General features: G+C 34.8%; 2 protein-coding genes across 2 annotated transcripts; both read right to left on the bottom strand.

Annotated features, from left to right (window-relative positions):
* Nucleotides 1–1,287: 1,287 nt before the first annotated feature.
* LOC125131746 (olfactory receptor 6C74-like) lies at nucleotides 1,288–2,226 on the bottom strand. The gene has a single exon (XM_047788518.1). The coding sequence runs from the start codon at nucleotides 2,224–2,226 to the stop codon at nucleotides 1,288–1,290; it is 939 nt and encodes a 312-aa protein (XP_047644474.1).
* Nucleotides 2,227–15,095: 12,869 nt separating this feature from the next.
* LOC125131683 (olfactory receptor 6C74) lies at nucleotides 15,096–16,125 on the bottom strand. The gene has a single exon (XM_047788453.1). The coding sequence runs from the start codon at nucleotides 16,035–16,037 to the stop codon at nucleotides 15,096–15,098; it is 942 nt and encodes a 313-aa protein (XP_047644409.1). The 5' UTR covers nucleotides 16,038–16,125.
* Between the last annotated feature and the right edge of the window lie 1,282 nt (nucleotides 16,126–17,407).

Genomic DNA, 17,407 nt, shown 5'->3' with positions numbered 1-17,407 from the left:
GTTTAAATGTACATTTTTCTTGAAATTATTTTCATTATTCAACTTTCCTTTAAGATAAAGTTGATTTTGCAATTTCCAGATAAGCATAGAAAATAGTCCATTCAATTACATGCTATATGTAGTTTTCTTCCTCTCTATTATTTTGCTCTTAAGATAGTATGCTTCAAATATGCTTTCTTATAAATAACTAATTTCTAAAGAATGTATTTAAATACAATCATATTTTAATAAGCAAACATTTTTAAAGATGAGTATCAATATTACAGTAATTCCTACTACAATTTTCCTTTAATTACTTTTTGAAGGGAGTCTATTTTTTAAAATTTTATTGAAGTATTACAATGTTGTGGTAATTTCTGCCAACAGCAAAGTGACTCAGTTGTACATTTATATCCTTTTTCATATTCTTTTTCGTTATGGTTTATCACAAGATAGTTCCCTGTGCTATATAGTAGGACCTTGTTGTTTATTCATCATATATATATATATATAATAATAGTTTACATCTGCTAATCCCAAACTCTCAGTCCTTCTCCTGCCTCTTAGCAATCAAAAGTCTCTTTTAATTATTTTAAAGAGAATACGCACCAAGAAATTGTCAGTATTACACAAAGATAATGAATATGATTTTTAAGTAGATATTAAATGATCACAACTAAAAGACAGTAATAAACATGGAATCACATGCTGCCTTAAATATAGTTCAAATGAAAAGTTACTTTTTAGGCTTGACTAGAATTGAGAGATAAAGACGGAAGTTAAAAATTTATCTCAGAGTTCCCGTCCTGGCTTGGTGGTTAACAAATCCGACTAGGAACCATGGAGTTGTGGGTTCGATCCCTGGCTTTGCTCGGTGGGTTGGGGATCCGGTGTTGCCATGAGCTGTGGTGTAGGTTGCAGACACGGCTCAGATCCCGCATTGCTGTGGCTCTGGTACAGGCCAACAGCTACAGCTCCGATTAAACCCCTGGCCTAGGAACCTCCATATGCCATGGAAGCGGCCCAAGAAAGGGCAAAAAGACAAAAAAAAATTATCTCAATTTCTTTCATATATACAGAAATAACGAATTGAGATGAGAAAGAAGGCTCTATTGAAGAATATAAAGAAAACGAAAATTGTAGCACAAAACTTGTGTGAAAATAAAGCTTTAAAGAGATAAAGATGAATACTGTAGAAACGAGAGATAAAAGGAAGAAATACCTATTGGAAGTTACCACTGGATATACCATTGTCTGTTGTCTGATACTCCTCTGCTAATTTCATTTAGACATAGGACAATAGCATATTCATTTGTTTGAGAAAGAAAGAATTCTGTGTATCATATTCATGAAGGCTTTCTTTACTTGTTCATTCCTTAAGGTGTAGATGAAAGGGTTCAGAAGTGGTGCTACAGAGGTATTGAGCACTGAAATTCCCTTGGAAAAAGATACCCTTTGCTTGACTGATGGTTTAGCGTACATGAAGATGCAGCTGCCATAAGAAAGGGATATCACAATCATGTGAGAAGAACATGTTGAAAAAGCCTTTCTCCTATGACTAGCTAAAGGGATTCTTAGAATGGTCAAGGCAATATAGGTATACGATATTATCACCATTATCAACGTGACCACAAGTGTCACCACAGCTGAGACGAATCCCATAGTCTCTAACAACTGTGTGTCTGAGCAGGAGATCTGTAAGAGGGGAGTGGTGTCACAGTAGAAATGATCGACGATGTTGGAGTCACAGAAATCAAGCTGCAGGCCTAAGAGGAGTGGTGGAAAGATGACAAAAAATCCAGCACACCAACAACTGAGGACAAGCTGAATACAGATTTTGCTGTTCATGATGGTTGTGTAATGCAGGGGCTTACAGATGGCAACATAGCGGTCATAGGACATTGCTGCCAGCAAGTAAAATTCCGATGCTCCAAGAAGGAAGGCAAAAAACACTTGAGTGACACAACTGTTATAGGAAATGGTTTTGTCCCCAGTTGCCATGATAACCAGCAGTTTAGGAATGCATGTAGTAGTATAGGAAATTTCTAAAAAGGAAAAGTTCCGAAGGAAAAAATACATGGGGGTCTTGAGGTGAGGATCCACCAGGGTGAGTGTAATGATGGTCAGATTTCCAGTAAGGCTTAGCAAGTAGGTGAGAAGAAGGAAAATAAATAATGTAACTTTCATCTGTGGGTCATCAGTCAAACCTGCCAGAATAAACACTATCACTCTTGTATGATTTCCCATTATTGCTTTCTGACCGATGCCATGTCTGAATAGAAGAAAAGGAAGAAAAAGTTATAAACTCAATGGAAAAATAACAGAGATAATCATTGTTTATGGTAAAGTTTGCAAAGCAATTTTTCATGTACAGCAACACAATGCTCACTCATGTTTTAAAGATGATTTTGACAGCAAGAGTAATCATTTCATTTGCAAAGTATCTGGACAGATTAATTAAAACTTTAGATTGCAGTTCTTCTAGAGAATAACCTATACAACAGTAGTAATTGTTGACTGTTTTATGTAAGTCAATCAGGACTAGAGAGAACTTTTAAAGCATAGAAAAAAATGCCTTTTCTCTCACTATCATGCAAGAGTTGAGATATATGCCATTTACTATTCAATTAAGAAAGTTTCCATACTAGAATCAAAATCGTATTTGCATTTCAAGCCTATGTATTGCATTTCACATATATACTCCTATTCATCATCAATAAATAGAGCTGGTACACTTTCTCATTTTACTCAACTAACCGAAATCAAATGCCTGATTTTAGCCTCACTTGCTTTCATGGCTAACGTGATCCAATTTAATGTAAATTAAAATGGGGCATTGGAAACAGTTTTATCTTCTGTTCTTAGTAGTATTTCCATCTCCTTAATCTCTGCTCTAACCCACTCTTCCAGTTTGTACCCCAAATCAAAATCAACAAGTACAGTCTGAAATGTCAGTATGCATGAGAAACTGCAGTTTTCCTCTTTAGGGAAACAGTATGTATCTCAGGACAGACATGGTGAAATCAAGTGAAAAATAAGAGTTAGGGATAAAGAAACAAAGAGAAATACATAAATATGACATGAAATTGTATGAAGTGGAGGAAGTTAAGAGAAAAATGAAGACAATGATAAAGCTCTATGGAAACCAAGAGAGGTAAGAAGGGTTTTAGGGGGTAGGGCAGTGAGTTTGAGGGAAAAATTAAAATAGGATCAAAAATGTGTAAGTTATTAAATAAATATTAATAGGGGTAAAGTTTATCAGTCAAATTTCTCTCCATCTGTTTGCATTCTTTATACTTACATTTTTGTTCTATGTCTAAAATATGGACTGAAAACATGAATAATTTTGAGATCGACATAGCCTAAAATAGATTATTTTGTAAATTTCAATCCATTAGCAATCACATAGTAGAGTGATACAAATTTTAAGAGGCACATCTTTCCCCATTATAGGGATATTAAATGTCTGGCTAACATGCACTTAAAGAAATATTACTTATAGATAACTATTCTCATTATTGGCTTATGTTAAGTGAGAAGGTCAAATTTTTCAGGTTTGCACAGCTAGTAAATTGGACATCAGGATTAATTGAGAGTGTGTGTTTTCTAAAGTCATCCTCTTAGAAGTACAACATTTTCTACAGGTAATTAGAAGCCAGAACGTTGTGTATTTCCTTAAAAAAATGTTTAACAATCTCTCTAAGGAAAATTTCCTTCTTTGGTTTCTTCATCATCAAAAGCATAAGATGATGAAGATTTTGTGATGAGCACTGAACCAATGTGTTCTGTCTTGAGGACATAAAGAGAATTATTTCCACTTCTAAAATATACATTATATGAAAAATATGTAAATAAAAATAAACATATAAAACAAACAAAAATTGTTTCCATGAGATTTAGACACATTTATAGGAGGAAAGCTGGGTTCTAAAATAGGTCTTTGAATGAGATTTAGAAAAAGAAATGAGAGAAGGTATACCTGGGAGCGGAAATAGCCCAAACAGAGATAAAGTAAAGAGCATGTGCATGGTTTCACTAAAGACAACAATTAGAATTTTGCATTCAAAATCATATGTATTAATATACAGACATCCATGAATGAAAAGAGATGACATTTTTCTTGGACATTCCTGGAACATTCAGATAATTGTGCAGCAACCTATTATTATAAAATTATCTCATTTACACAATTTACCATAATGGCAACAATTGTACAATGCATATATCTAGATCATCTAATAAGAAATTTATCATGTTAAATCCTTCCTTTGTCTCCACCAATCATATACAACAACTATCCACCAACCAAAACTGTAAAAAAAGAAAAATCACATTAAGAACCATTAGAAAGAAGGGCTGTAATGCAGTTATGTTTATCTGTGATAGATATTGCAAATATAAGCTACATTTAAAAAATAAAAAGGATTTCAATACTAAATTTAATTATGTTGCATTACTCTTCTTTCACCACTTTCCCTAAATCAGAATTTCACAGGTTGGAAAAAGTAAAGTTAAATGTAAAAATAGAACTAATGTAAAAAACATACATATGTATAATATTACACAAATTATAATATTATAAGAAATATTGTCTTTGTATTTTAGACATACCAATTCTTTCCATATTTTGAGTCCTAAATCATTCTGCCAAAAAACTCTTAAAAATTCAATGTCTTTTTTACAGAAGATATATACACATATTTATTCACACAAAACATCTTTGCTTCAATATTAAGCTTCTTTAGCATCTTGATGAACAGAGCACACTGATATTCTCTGGATTTCATTCCACTCCCTAATCTGTGATTATTTTTACTACCTATATTGCAAAGTTGGAAATAGTTTGATTAGAACTTTTATCAGATTTTTAGGCTACTATATTAATTTCTCTATTATATATTGAATACTTTTCTAAGTACTACCCAGAGTGCCATACAAATTAACATACTCTTGAGAGCATGGAGTATTTATGCATTCTGTGCCCTAAAAGAAAATATCTGACGATCAGGAGAATGAAATTCATGAACACCATTTCCTAAAGGACAAAAAATTTCTGTTATACAAGGCTTCTCCCCAGGCACTACATGAATTAAAAAAGTAAAAATATATACACACATTTTAAAAACATACTTTGTGTCTCCAGAGAATTCAGTGTGATTTCCCTATGATATGATTGCCCTTTCACACATTTAGGGTTTGAAATCCCAGATACAAAGATAAGGATTTTGAAGTAGAAAGGGGAAAGATTTTTCTTTTCAGGGTTTTTTCTTCAAAAGAGTCCATGAGGTATTGTCTAGTAAAATGTAAACTAATAGTTCATAATAACTAAGCATTCTCCATTTCTTCAATATTAATAGAATCTATCTATGTATACAGGTAGCCTTACTTTTAACTTGCTCTGGTCATGTGACTAAAGTCTGTCCAAAATATGTAGATAAAGATACTTTATGCAACTTCCAGGTATATCATTTAGTAGAAGTTTGCTCTTCTCTTCCACTTTACCCCCTCTCACTGTTATAAGGCAGATGGATGGAAGTATTTTGACCAGAAGTACAAGCAGTCATACTAGGAATGGTGAATCAACAGGATAGAACACACTCAATTTCCTGACACCATGACAGCACATATCAGCATAGAAACACAATCACCTTATGAAGAGTTTCGGAATACCTGCCCGAACATTTAAATGAGATAAAAAGGAAACTAATTTTTAAACCATGGGAATATTTAGCTTTCTCACACTCTATCCATTATATTATTAAAATCTAAGAAAAGTCTCAAGTTTTATTCTACTTTGAGGCTAACAGGCTAGCCCACCACCATTTCACAGGTATTGACAGAAAAGACAGCCTGTTGCCTCAGGGACAGAGAATTTATTACTCACTACACAGCAGAATACAGGAGTTTCATGGGCTCATCAGTTTCTCTTTTCCCCTAAATTCTATGGGGGTCCTTACGGGATGGTGTTTACAATATGTACCTCTATCCACAGCTGGGGAGCCCCAAGCTTAGTGAATTCCCAGTCTTTTAAAGGGAAAAATCTGCCTAACTTTGCCCAACTAAAAGACAATGTCTTTAAGATAATTTTCTGAAGGAAAACAAAAGTCTGCCAAAGCTGTTTTCTATAAAACCTTCTGGAAAACACAGTCTAAGACAAGAGTTAACACAAGAGATCTAGAACTGTGTGTGGAGTTTCCTGCCAACAAAGCCCTCCCTCATTTCTAAACCAACTTGACTTCTGTTGAAATTTCCCATAAGTACATCACTCTGCTGAGTTCTCTGGTTCAGCTACAGGTCTCTTCCCTTACTTCTAAGCTGCAAGTCACAACTATTTTAGAAGAGAGGCAGTCCAGTGTCTAACCTTCACACAAGAAATACAAACCCAGGAGAGCACGTGGTTCTTCGAAAGAAAGTGTTGACAGTTTTGCAGGGTGCACACAAATTAAACATATACCCTTTCAGATTGCCAGTTACCAGTATCTCCAACATAACTTTTCAGCTGGTTAGTAAGCCTCAGGGTTTCCAATTCTGTAGCTCGTTTTTCAGCTGGTTAGTAAGCCTAGGGCTCCCAATTTTGTAACTCGACTGCTTAAATGAATTTAATCCAACGGAGTCTCTTTGTTCATGCCATCAGACATGTGGTATCTGTTTGCCTTACACATGGTTAAGAATAGGGGTGGGAAAGACATCCAGAGGTATTTCTCCTGAAGGTGAGGAGGGTGGGTGTGAGATCCTGGAGGGGCTAGAGAGCTCTTCTATGTCTCTTTTATCGTATTATTTTATTCTGTATAAGGATGGAAGACCAGTCAAAAAAAAAAAATTAAGTTGCTTGCAGCTGTTCAAGAGATCTACAGTGGAGTGTTTTTACTCTAGAGAATGGCCCCAGAAACAGTTCTTGATGACAAAGAACATTAATATCCTACCCACTTCATGCCTGCTGATGTCTAAGGTATTCTCAGCACTAGATGTCAGGTTATTCTCTTTCTCCATTTGCATAAAATCTGGCACCCCATTCCAATAGCTATAATTTCACCTTTGTTTCCAACATCCCCTCCACATACTCATATCGTTTTTCTGAAAGAGTCAGGTTACTGAAGGACAAGGGTATTTTTATAAAATTTAACCAGAATTAAGCTCGAATCCATAAGCTCCTCCCACCCTCGTGTTGCCAGTTGGAAGGGGTGTCAACCAGATTGATCCGGGAATGCTGTTAGGGGAATAAACGTGTCATTCCCAAGGAGGATCCAGATGGAATACTGAATTTTCAAAATAGGTGTGTATATCTCTCCAACTTCCTATTCTGATCCCTACCCAGGGAGAAATGAGTGGAGAGAATTCCTTTTTGGGAAAGGGCGAATTCAATGACTATAACCTCGTACCAAGGTGTGTGGATCAGAAACAGATGAGAGAGAAGAAAACGGATTTTTGCTGAGTTGTTTGCATAATAAATGTTGTCAAACTTCAGATGTTCTGGAGGGCTGAACACTTGCGAGAGATTAGTATTAAGAACCACAATGGTGTAGCTGTAACTAGCTGATCTCTAACCTGAAAAAGCGTCAAAATAGGCAGAAGGGCTGAATAGACATTTTTCCAAAAATACATACAGATGGCCAACAGATACATGAAAACATACTCAGATTTCTAGTCATCAGAGAAATGCAAACCATACTATAATGAAATTACCAACTCACACCTTTTAGAATGGCTATTATCAAAAAGACAAGAAATAACAAGTGTTGGCAAAGATGTGGAGAAAATAGAACAATCATGCATTGTTGGTGGGAATGTAAATAGGGCAGCCACTATGGGAAATATTTTAGTTCGTCAAAAACTTAAAAGGGAATGACCATATGATCTAGTAATCCCACTTCTGGTATTTATCCAAAGAAAATGAAAACACTAATTCAAAGAGATATAAACACCTCATATTTATTATAGCATTATTTACAACCACCAAGATATAGAAACAACCTTAGTGCCCATCATGAATGAATGGATAAAGAAAATGTGACGTATACGTATACAGTGGAATATTAATCAGTCATTGAAAAAGACAAGTTTCATTTCTGACTACAAGACAGACTTTGAGAACATTACGCTAAGTGAAATAAGTCATGCAAAGAAAGACAAATATCCGATGATCTCATTTATGTCTGGAATCTAGGGGGAAAAAAACCGTCATAGATACAGCGAATGATGTGTGCCAGAGATGGTTACTAGAGGGTTGTCAAAATGGGTGAAGAGGGTCAAAAGTAAAAATTACCAGTTATAAAATAACTAAGTCATAGGTATGCAATGTACAATATGATGACTATAGTTAATAATATTGTCTCGCAGGTCTGAAAGTTGCTAAGAGAGGATATCAAGAATTCTCATCACAAGAAACAAATTATACATAAGTATGGTGAAGGATGTTAACCTGATATATTATGGCAATAAGTTTTCAATGTACATAAATATCAAATTATTATGATGTACACATGAAACTAATATAACATTATTATATCAGTTAAAAGTATCTATCACTATGGACTCCTCCCAGCAATGATGAGAAGTTAGGTGGCTTTACTTTTTCTCTGTTTTTATTTGGGGGAGGTGAGGTTGGGAGGGTGGAAGTTATTATTTATTTACTTAATCATTTTTATTGAAGTATAGATGATTTGCAATATTAATACTGTATTAATTTCAGGTGTACAGCATAGTGATTCGGTATTTTTGCACATTCCATTCCATTATAGGATATTACAGAATAATGAGTATAATTTCTTGTGCTATATACAGTAAACCCTTGGTGCTTATCTATTTTTTACATAGTAGTTTGTATACATTAATCCTGTATTCCTAATTTTTTTCTTCCCTCCTTCTCTGTCCACTTTGGTGACCATAAGTTTGTTTTCTATGTCTGTGAGTCTTTTTCTGTGTTGTATATGGATTCACATGTATTATGTTTTAGATTCCACATGAAAGTAGTACTCTGGTATTTTCCTTTCTCCAACTTATTTCACTAAATGTCATGTTGTCTCTAGGCCCACCAATGTGGATGCAAATTGACATATTTTGGTTTTTATGTCTGAGTTATATTCCTATATATATATTCTACATGTTCTTAAGATAACCATCTGTTGATGGGCACTTGAGTTACTCCCTGTCTTGGCTATTAGAAATAGTGCTGCTGTGAACACTGGAATGCATGTATCTTTTGAATTAGAGTTTTCTACTTCAGCGCCGGAGTAGAACTGCTGAATCATATAGTAGACCTATTTTTAGATTTTCAAGGAACCTCCACATTGTTTTCCATAGTGGCTGCACTAATTTATCTTCCTATCAACAGTGTATGAGAGTTCCCTTTTTCTCCACGTATTCTCCAGCATTTATTATTTGTACACCTTTTGATGACAGCCATTCTGACTAGCATGAGGTCAAAACTCATTGTGGTTTTGATTTGCATTCCTCTAATAATTAGCAATGCTGAGCATCTTTTCAAGTGCCTGTTACCCATCTGTGTGTCTTCTTCGGAGAAATGTCTATTCAGTTCTTCTGCTCATTTTTTGATTGGATTGTTTTTTATATTGAGTTGTATGAGATATTTGTACATTTTGGACATTAACCCCTGATCAGTCACATTGTTTGAAAATATTTTTTTCCCATTCTGTTCCATAAGATGCCTCGTTCTTTTGTCAATGGTTCCCTTTGCTGAGCAAACGTTATAAGTTTGAACAGGTCCCATTTGTTTATTTTTGCTTCTTTTCCTTTGGTCTTGGGAGAATGATATAAGAAAATATTGCTATGATTTATGTCCGAGTATTCGGCCTATGTTCTCTTCTAGGAGTTTTATGGAGTCATGTCTTTTATTTAGGTCTTTAAACCATTTTGAGTTTATTTTTGTGTATGGTGTGAAGGAATGTTCCAGAATAGGAGGTAACATTCTTATCTTCTCTGTTGCAAACTGATCCAGGTGCGTGGGTTTACTTCTGGCCTCCCTATTCTGTTTTATTGATCTATGTGTCTGTTTCTGTGTCGGTGGCAATATCACACTGCTTTGATTACTGTGGCTTTATAGTTTATTCTGAAATCTGGAAGTGTTATATCTCCAGCTCCATGTTTGTGTCTCAGGATTACTTTGGCAATTCTGGGTCTTTCTTCATTCTATGTAAATGTTAGGATTATTTGTTCCAGTTCTGTGAAAAATACTATGGGTATTCTGGTAGAGCTTGCATTGAATTTGTATATTTGCTTGAATATCATGGTTACTAATTCTTCCAGTCCATAAGCATGGTACATATTTCCATCTATTTGTGTTATCTTCACTTTCATTGATGTCATAATTTTCTGAGAATAGGTCTTTTACCTCCTCCTTAGATTTACTCCTAGATATTTTTTTCTTTTTGATGCAATTGTAAATGGGCATATTTTATTAACTTCCCTTGCTGATAGTTTGTTGTTAGTTTTTAGAAAGGCAACAGATTTCTACATGCTAATTTTGTATTCTGAAACTTTACTGATTTCATTGATGAATTCTAGTTAGTTATTAGATGGTATATTTGGGATATATTTATAGCATCATGTCACTTGTAAACAGTGAGAATTTACTTCCTTGTTTCCAATCTGTCCTTTTTCTTGTCTGATTGCTCTGACTAGGACTTCCAATAGGGTGCTAAATAACAGTGGCAAGAGTGGGCATCCTCGTGTTGCTTCTAATCTTACGGGAAATGTTATCTAATTTTCACAATTTACTGTGATGTTATCTGTGTGCTTGTCATACATGGCCTTTATTTTGTTGATAAATGGGCTCTCTATATCCAGTTTTTTGAGAGTTTTTATCATAAATAAATGTTGAATTTGTCAAAAGCTTTTTCTGCATCTATTGAGATAATAATTTTAATTCTTTAATTGGTTAATATGATGTATTGCATTGGTTGATCTGCGGATATAGAACTCTCTTTGCATCACTGGAATAAATTGCACTTGATCATAGTGTATTTTTTTAATGTATTGTTCAATTAAGTTTGCTAACATTTTGTTAAGGATTTTTGCACCTATGTTCATCAGTGATATTAGCCTATAGTTTTCTTTATTTGCAATATTTTTAATTTGTCTTTGCATGAGGGTGATGCTGGCCTTGTAAAATGAGTTTGGAAACATTCCTTCTGAAATTTTTGAGAAGAACAGGAATTAATTCTTCTCTAAATATTTGTGGAATTCATTTGTGAACCCATCTGGTCCCGGACAGTTGTTCGTGGCAAGTTTTTTGTCTTTTTAACCGATTCAATTTCATCATTGGTAATTAGTCTGTTCATATTTTTTATTTCTTCCTGGCTCAGGCTTGGAGAGTGTACCTTTCTAGGAATTTTCTCCCTTCTTCTAGGCTGTCAATTTTATTGGCATATAATTGCTCTTGCAATTTCTTATAATCCTTCATATTTCTGTGTGGTTCGTTATTATCTCTTTTCCATTTCACATTTTATTTATTTTAGCCTTCTATTTTCTTGATGAGTCTGGCTAAAGGTATATCAGCTTCATTTATCTTTTATTTTTTCATTTATCTTTTAAAGCGCTTGGTTTCACTGACCATTTCTATTTATTTCTGGTCTCTATTTTGTTAATTTATGCTGTGATCTTCATTTCTTTCTATGTATTTATCTATTTATGGATTTATGTATTTATATCTGCCTTTTTAGGGCTGCACCTGCAGCACATGGAAGTTCTCAGCTTGGGGTTGAATCAGAGCTGCCCCTGCCAGCCTACACCACAGCTATAGCAATGGTGGAGTCCAAGCTGCATCTGTGACCTACACCGCCGCTCATGGCAATCTTAACCCACTGAGCAAGGCTAGGGATCAAAACCACATCCTCATGGATACTAGTTGGGTTTGTAACCTGCTAGCCCACAAGGGGAATTCCAGTATCTTTCCTTTTAAATTTTTAGTTTTCTTTGTTCTTTTCCTCATCTCTTCAAGTGAATTTTTAATATTTTTACGTCTAACACAATTTGAGAATCATATGTTTATAAAATGCAACCTTATGTCTGTTATTTACAATAGTAACATTTTTCCACAAATCATAATTTCAATTAAAGGGAATTTTACTTTTACTATCCATTTGGCATCATATAATTGGCCTAAGTTTTATTTTATTTTGCATTTTCCATACCTATTGTCTAGGAATGAAAGATTAAAAGGGCTTATATGAGTCTAAATAGCTATAAACCTAGTAAAAGTTTAAAGGTAGGTTTCTGAATTTCTCTAAGTTATCCATAATTATTTTGGGGTATGGAGGAAAAAGAGGAAGTTATAGTCTTTAAATTATTTTTATGTTTGCCTATATATCAGACTTTAACAAGAGTTAAACAGGCTTCCAATTCATCTTTAAAGAATAAATATAGTAAATAAGCAAACTAATATTTAGAAATGCAAAATAAATATTCCATATAATTGCTTTTGGCAACAACTTAAGACTTAGACAAGCATGCTCACAAGACTATATGAGAAATCTTGGCTTATCCCAGATTGCAAACATTTTGAAGATACTTTTCTTGGATATTGTTGATATCTACAATGTGGAAAAGTGTGTGTACATAAATTTAAGTTATGATGGCTTTAAAAAAAATCTGTAAAAGAAAGCCAAATATAGAAAGTTGAGAAGTACTTCTTTTATGTGTCAACTTCTGTTGTCAAATAAGATATTCTTAAAGTATGAGGGTTTTATGGAAACCACTTATACAAAAATGGTCCCTAGTTGAAATGCTTTCTTGAATATTCTCCCCTTCTAAATGTCCCATTTAATATTTATTTAGATATTTAGGCAACGCATTTCATTAATTATCATAAAATTCATACTAAATTACCTGCTAAGCTGGAAGCATAATAAAGTAATATTTCATTCAAAATGTACTGAAACAATTCAATGATGTAACAAGTTAAGTATAAAAATTTCATAAGTGAAAAAATTGATAATCCTACCAGTTGGAAATTGCCCATAAGGTCACCACCATGTACACTGTGTAAAAACTAAGTGATAGATAAATATTCACCATATGAATTTAAATTTGTCTTCTTGGGAAAAAAAATTTTTATTTACACTGAGAAATGATATAAAAAAGGAAAAGGGTGAAAATGATTTTCTTTGCACATGACCAACCACTCTATATGTATGTATTTATGCTTAAATCACTGAGGATGCAGGTTTGATCCCTGACCTTGCTCGGTGGGTTAAGCATCTAGCATTACCATGAGCTGTGGCATAGGTCACAGAAGCAGCTTGGATCCTGTGTTGCTGTGGCTGTGGCATCGGCTGGTGGCTACAGTTCTGATTGGACCCCTAGCCTAGGAATCTCCATATGCCACAGGTACTGCCCTAAAGACAAAATAAGAAAAGAAAAGAAAGAAAGAAAAAAAGAGAAATAAAGTACTCTAATCTAGTAAAATCTCAATTTTATTTATGTCAATCCTTAAAATATATGAAATTCTCTATAAAGATCTTACTGTTCATTTGCATCCTATGTGACATGTGGACAGAGAGATTTGTACTTTATTTTGCTACTAAGATTAAAAATTGCATGGACATTAATTCCCTAAAGCAATCTACAGGTTTAATGCGATCCCTCAAATTACCCATGAGATTTTTCACAGAACTAGAACAAATAATCCTGAAATTTATATGGAACTATAAAAGATCCAGAATTGCCAAAAGCAATCTTTAGGAAAAAGAACAAAGCTGGAGGCATAACCTGCCCCAGACTTCAGACAACACTAGAAAGCTATAGTAATCATAACAGCATAGTGTTGGCACAAAAGCAGACATATGGATCAATGTAACAGAATAGAGGACCCAGAATAAACCCACATACTTATGGTCAATTAATCTTCGACAAGAATGCAAAAATATACAGTGGAGAAAACACAGTCTATTCAGCAAGATATGTCGGAAAAGGTGGACAGTTGCATGTAAATCAATGAAGTTAGAACACACCCTCACACCATACACAAAAATAAACTCAAAATGGCTTAAAGACTTAAGTATAAGACATGACACTGTTAAACTTCTTGAAGATATCACAGGCAAAATTTTCTGACATAATTCTCACCTATTTTTTCTTAAGTCAGTCTCCCAAGGCAATAGAAATAAAAACAAAGACAAATAAATGGGGCCTAATCAAACACACTGGCTTTTGTACCGCCAAGAAAACCATAAACAAAGCAAGAAGAAAAACCTATAGAATGGAGATAATATTTGCAAAAGATGTGACTGGCAAGGGTTTAATTTCCAAAATACACAAATAGCTCAACAACAAAAATACAAACAACCCAACTGAAAAATAGGCAAAAGAACTAAACAGACATTTCTCCAAGAAGACACACAGATGGCCAATAGGCACATGACAAGATGCTTATCATTGCTAATTATTAGAGAAACGCAAATCAAAACTATAAAGAGATACCAACAACCTCGCTCTGGTCAGAATAGCCATCATTAAAAATCCTATAAATAACATATGCTGAAGAAGATGTGGAGAAAAGGAAACCCTCCTGCACTGTTGGTGAGAATGTAAGTTAGTGCAATCAGTATGGAAAACAGTATGGAGGTTACTCAAAAAACTGGAGTTGCCATATAATATAGCAACCCTACTCCTGGGTGTATATGCACACAAAACTATAATTCAAAAAAACACACACAGCCCTATGGCTATAGCAGCATTATTCACAATTGCCAAGATGGCTATAGTGAATGATATAAAATAACATATAATGGAATATTATTCAGCCTTAAAAATGAAACATGCCATATGCAGCAACATGGAAGGACCTGGAGATGATCATACTAAGAAAAATAAGTCAGAAAGGAAGAGACAAATACCATATGATATCACTTATATGTGAAATCTAAAATATGACACAAATGAACTTATTTATTAAACAGAAACAGATTCACAGACATAGAGAATAGACTTGCGGTTGCCAAGGGAAAGGGGGTAGAAGAGGGATAGACTAGAAGTTTAGGGTTAGTAGATGAAAACTACTGTATATAGAATGGATAAGCAATAAAATCATACTGTAAGGGACTATATTCAATATCTTGAGATAAACCATAGTGGAAAAGAATATGAAAAGGTCGTTCACTTCACTGCTTCACTGAGAAAACGTCCATCTTTTTGATCATGTGCTTAAAAGCATCTTTCACTTGTCTGTTTCTCAGTGTATATATGAAAGGATTCAACATGGGGGCCACAGAAGTACTAAGCAGAGCTATCCCTTTATTTAAAGACACTCTTTCCTTTGCAGAGGGTTTCACATACATGAAGATGCAGCTGCCATAAGAAATGGACACAACCACCATGTGAGAAGAACACGTAGAAAAGGCTTTCTTCCTCTTTTGAGAAGAAGGTATTTTCAGAATAGTCATGATGATGTTTGTGTAGGAGAGAATCACTAACACCAGAGTAACCAGGAGTGTCAAAATGGCTGAGAAAAGCATCATTAATTCTACTTTATCTGTGTCTGTGCAAGAGAGCTGTAATATAGGAGATACATCGCAAAAAAAATGATCCACAGTGTTGGCTGCACAAAAGTCAAGCTGGAGGCCCACAAGGAGCGGTGGAAAAATTATTATGAAACCAGCCAACCATGAAGCAAAGATTAAAAAGTGGCAGACTCTGCCACTCATGATGGCCGTGTAATGCAGAGGTTTGCAGATGGCCACGTAGCGGTCATAGGACATGGCGGCCAGGAGGAAAAACTCGGTTGCACCCAAGAGAATAGTGAAAAATAGCTGTGCTGCACAATTGTTGTAAGAAATGGTCTTATCGCCTGTTGCCATACTGACAAGAAATTTGGGGATGCAGACAGTCGTGAATGAGATTTCTAAAAATGAGAAATTTCGAAGAAAGAAATACATGGGCATCCTGAGGTGTGAATCTAGCAAGGTAAGGGTGATGATGGTTAGATTTCCAGCAACACTCAGCATGTAAGTAACAAAAAGGAGAAGAAAAATAACCACCTGTAATTGTGGATCGTCAGTCAGTCCTAGAAGAATAAAGGTTGTTACTGTCGTGTGGTTTCTCATAGCTGACTTCTATTAAAAAAAAATTTAAAAAAAGGAGACGTGAGAATCAAAGGGGAAAGGCTGAATGAGAATCCTACTGTCTTGAAACCCTCCATAAAAACGTTGCTACTCACAGCCAACCCCCTTCAGTATTCTTCTGGTCAGCAGTAACAGCCTATACAAATTTTGCTCATACAGTTTTTCTTCAAAATTTGACTAACTCAAGGCAACTCTGGGAGGGTTTTTCTTTCCTAAAGTGTCATAAATCTAGGCATCCTTAATGGAAAACATTGATAAAGTCATACAGAAATAGAAGCAAAGAAAAAAGAGAGAAAAAGTATTTAACTTGTATCTTTTATACTTGCAAATATTTCCAATATTTAGCTTACATTAAATTATTTACATCATCTGGTGATTCATTCTTCTTTTTTTATTAAAAGAATAATTTATCTTTATTCTAATGAAAATACAAAGTAATGAAATTATCTTCTTGGGTCATACGATCCTAAAGCTACACAGAGCCTCAGAAGATCTTCAGAAAGCCATTTGCTTTGAGGAAAATGAAGTTTCATATTTCTCATTTGACAGAAGAATGATTCATTTTCCTTTGCCAAACATTTCTTTCAGTGTTCATTACACTTTATGGAAGACTTTATAATTCTGTTAAGTCAGAATTCACCTGAGGTATCTGACTTTCAAAATTAACATAACTTGATCTAAACACCCCTTGCCCATATCCAGTGGGAATTCATTACCTTCACCAAACTTCTATACACTTCAAGATTTACATCCGCAGGACCACATTTAGTTCTGCTTTTCCCATTTTTCCCGAAAATTTGAGTTTACTTTCATCCCATTCACCCTGGTTGCTCTCTCTTCTCTGACATATACCCAAGCAGGTATCAAGTGTATTCTCCTGCACGGTGTATATAATGTTGTATAGCACATTTTACTGAATATCTCCAGCGACTGAGGAGGGTTCTAGGAAATGAGCTTGTTAAAATAATAAAATATTAGCCAGACATACCTGGCTTGATATTTGTCACCCCAAAAGTCTATCCCACCAATTTTTTTTCTACAGAATGACAATACTTTCCTTTGGAAGAATATTGGGTCATGTGTTAAACTGTATTTTATTCTTAATGTTTTCTATATTTCAGTTCTGGTTTTAAAAAATATGCAAACATCTGGAGTTCCCATTGTGGTGTAGTGGAAACAAATATGACTAGGAACCATGAGGTTGCAGGTTCGATCCCTAGCCTTGCTCAGTGGGTTAAGGATCGGGCGTTGCCATGAGCTGTGGTGTAGGTCACAAACACGGCTCGGATCTGGTGTTGCTGTGCCTGTGGACCCCTAGCCTGGGAACCTCCATATGCTGTGGGTGCGGCCCT

The sequence above is a fragment of the Phacochoerus africanus genome, chromosome 7 (genome assembly GCF_016906955.1).
Source record: "Phacochoerus africanus isolate WHEZ1 chromosome 7, ROS_Pafr_v1, whole genome shotgun sequence".
Classification (NCBI taxonomy): domain Eukaryota; kingdom Metazoa; phylum Chordata; class Mammalia; order Artiodactyla; family Suidae; genus Phacochoerus; species Phacochoerus africanus.
This window is presented reverse-complemented; position numbering and strand designations above follow the sequence as displayed.

Coding starts and splice junctions, on each gene's coding strand:
- LOC125131746 (XM_047788518.1), bottom strand. CDS start 2,226: ATGGGAAATCATACAAGAGTGATAGTGTTTATTCTGGCAGGTTTGACT.
- LOC125131683 (XM_047788453.1), bottom strand. CDS start 16,037: ATGAGAAACCACACGACAGTAACAACCTTTATTCTTCTAGGACTGACT.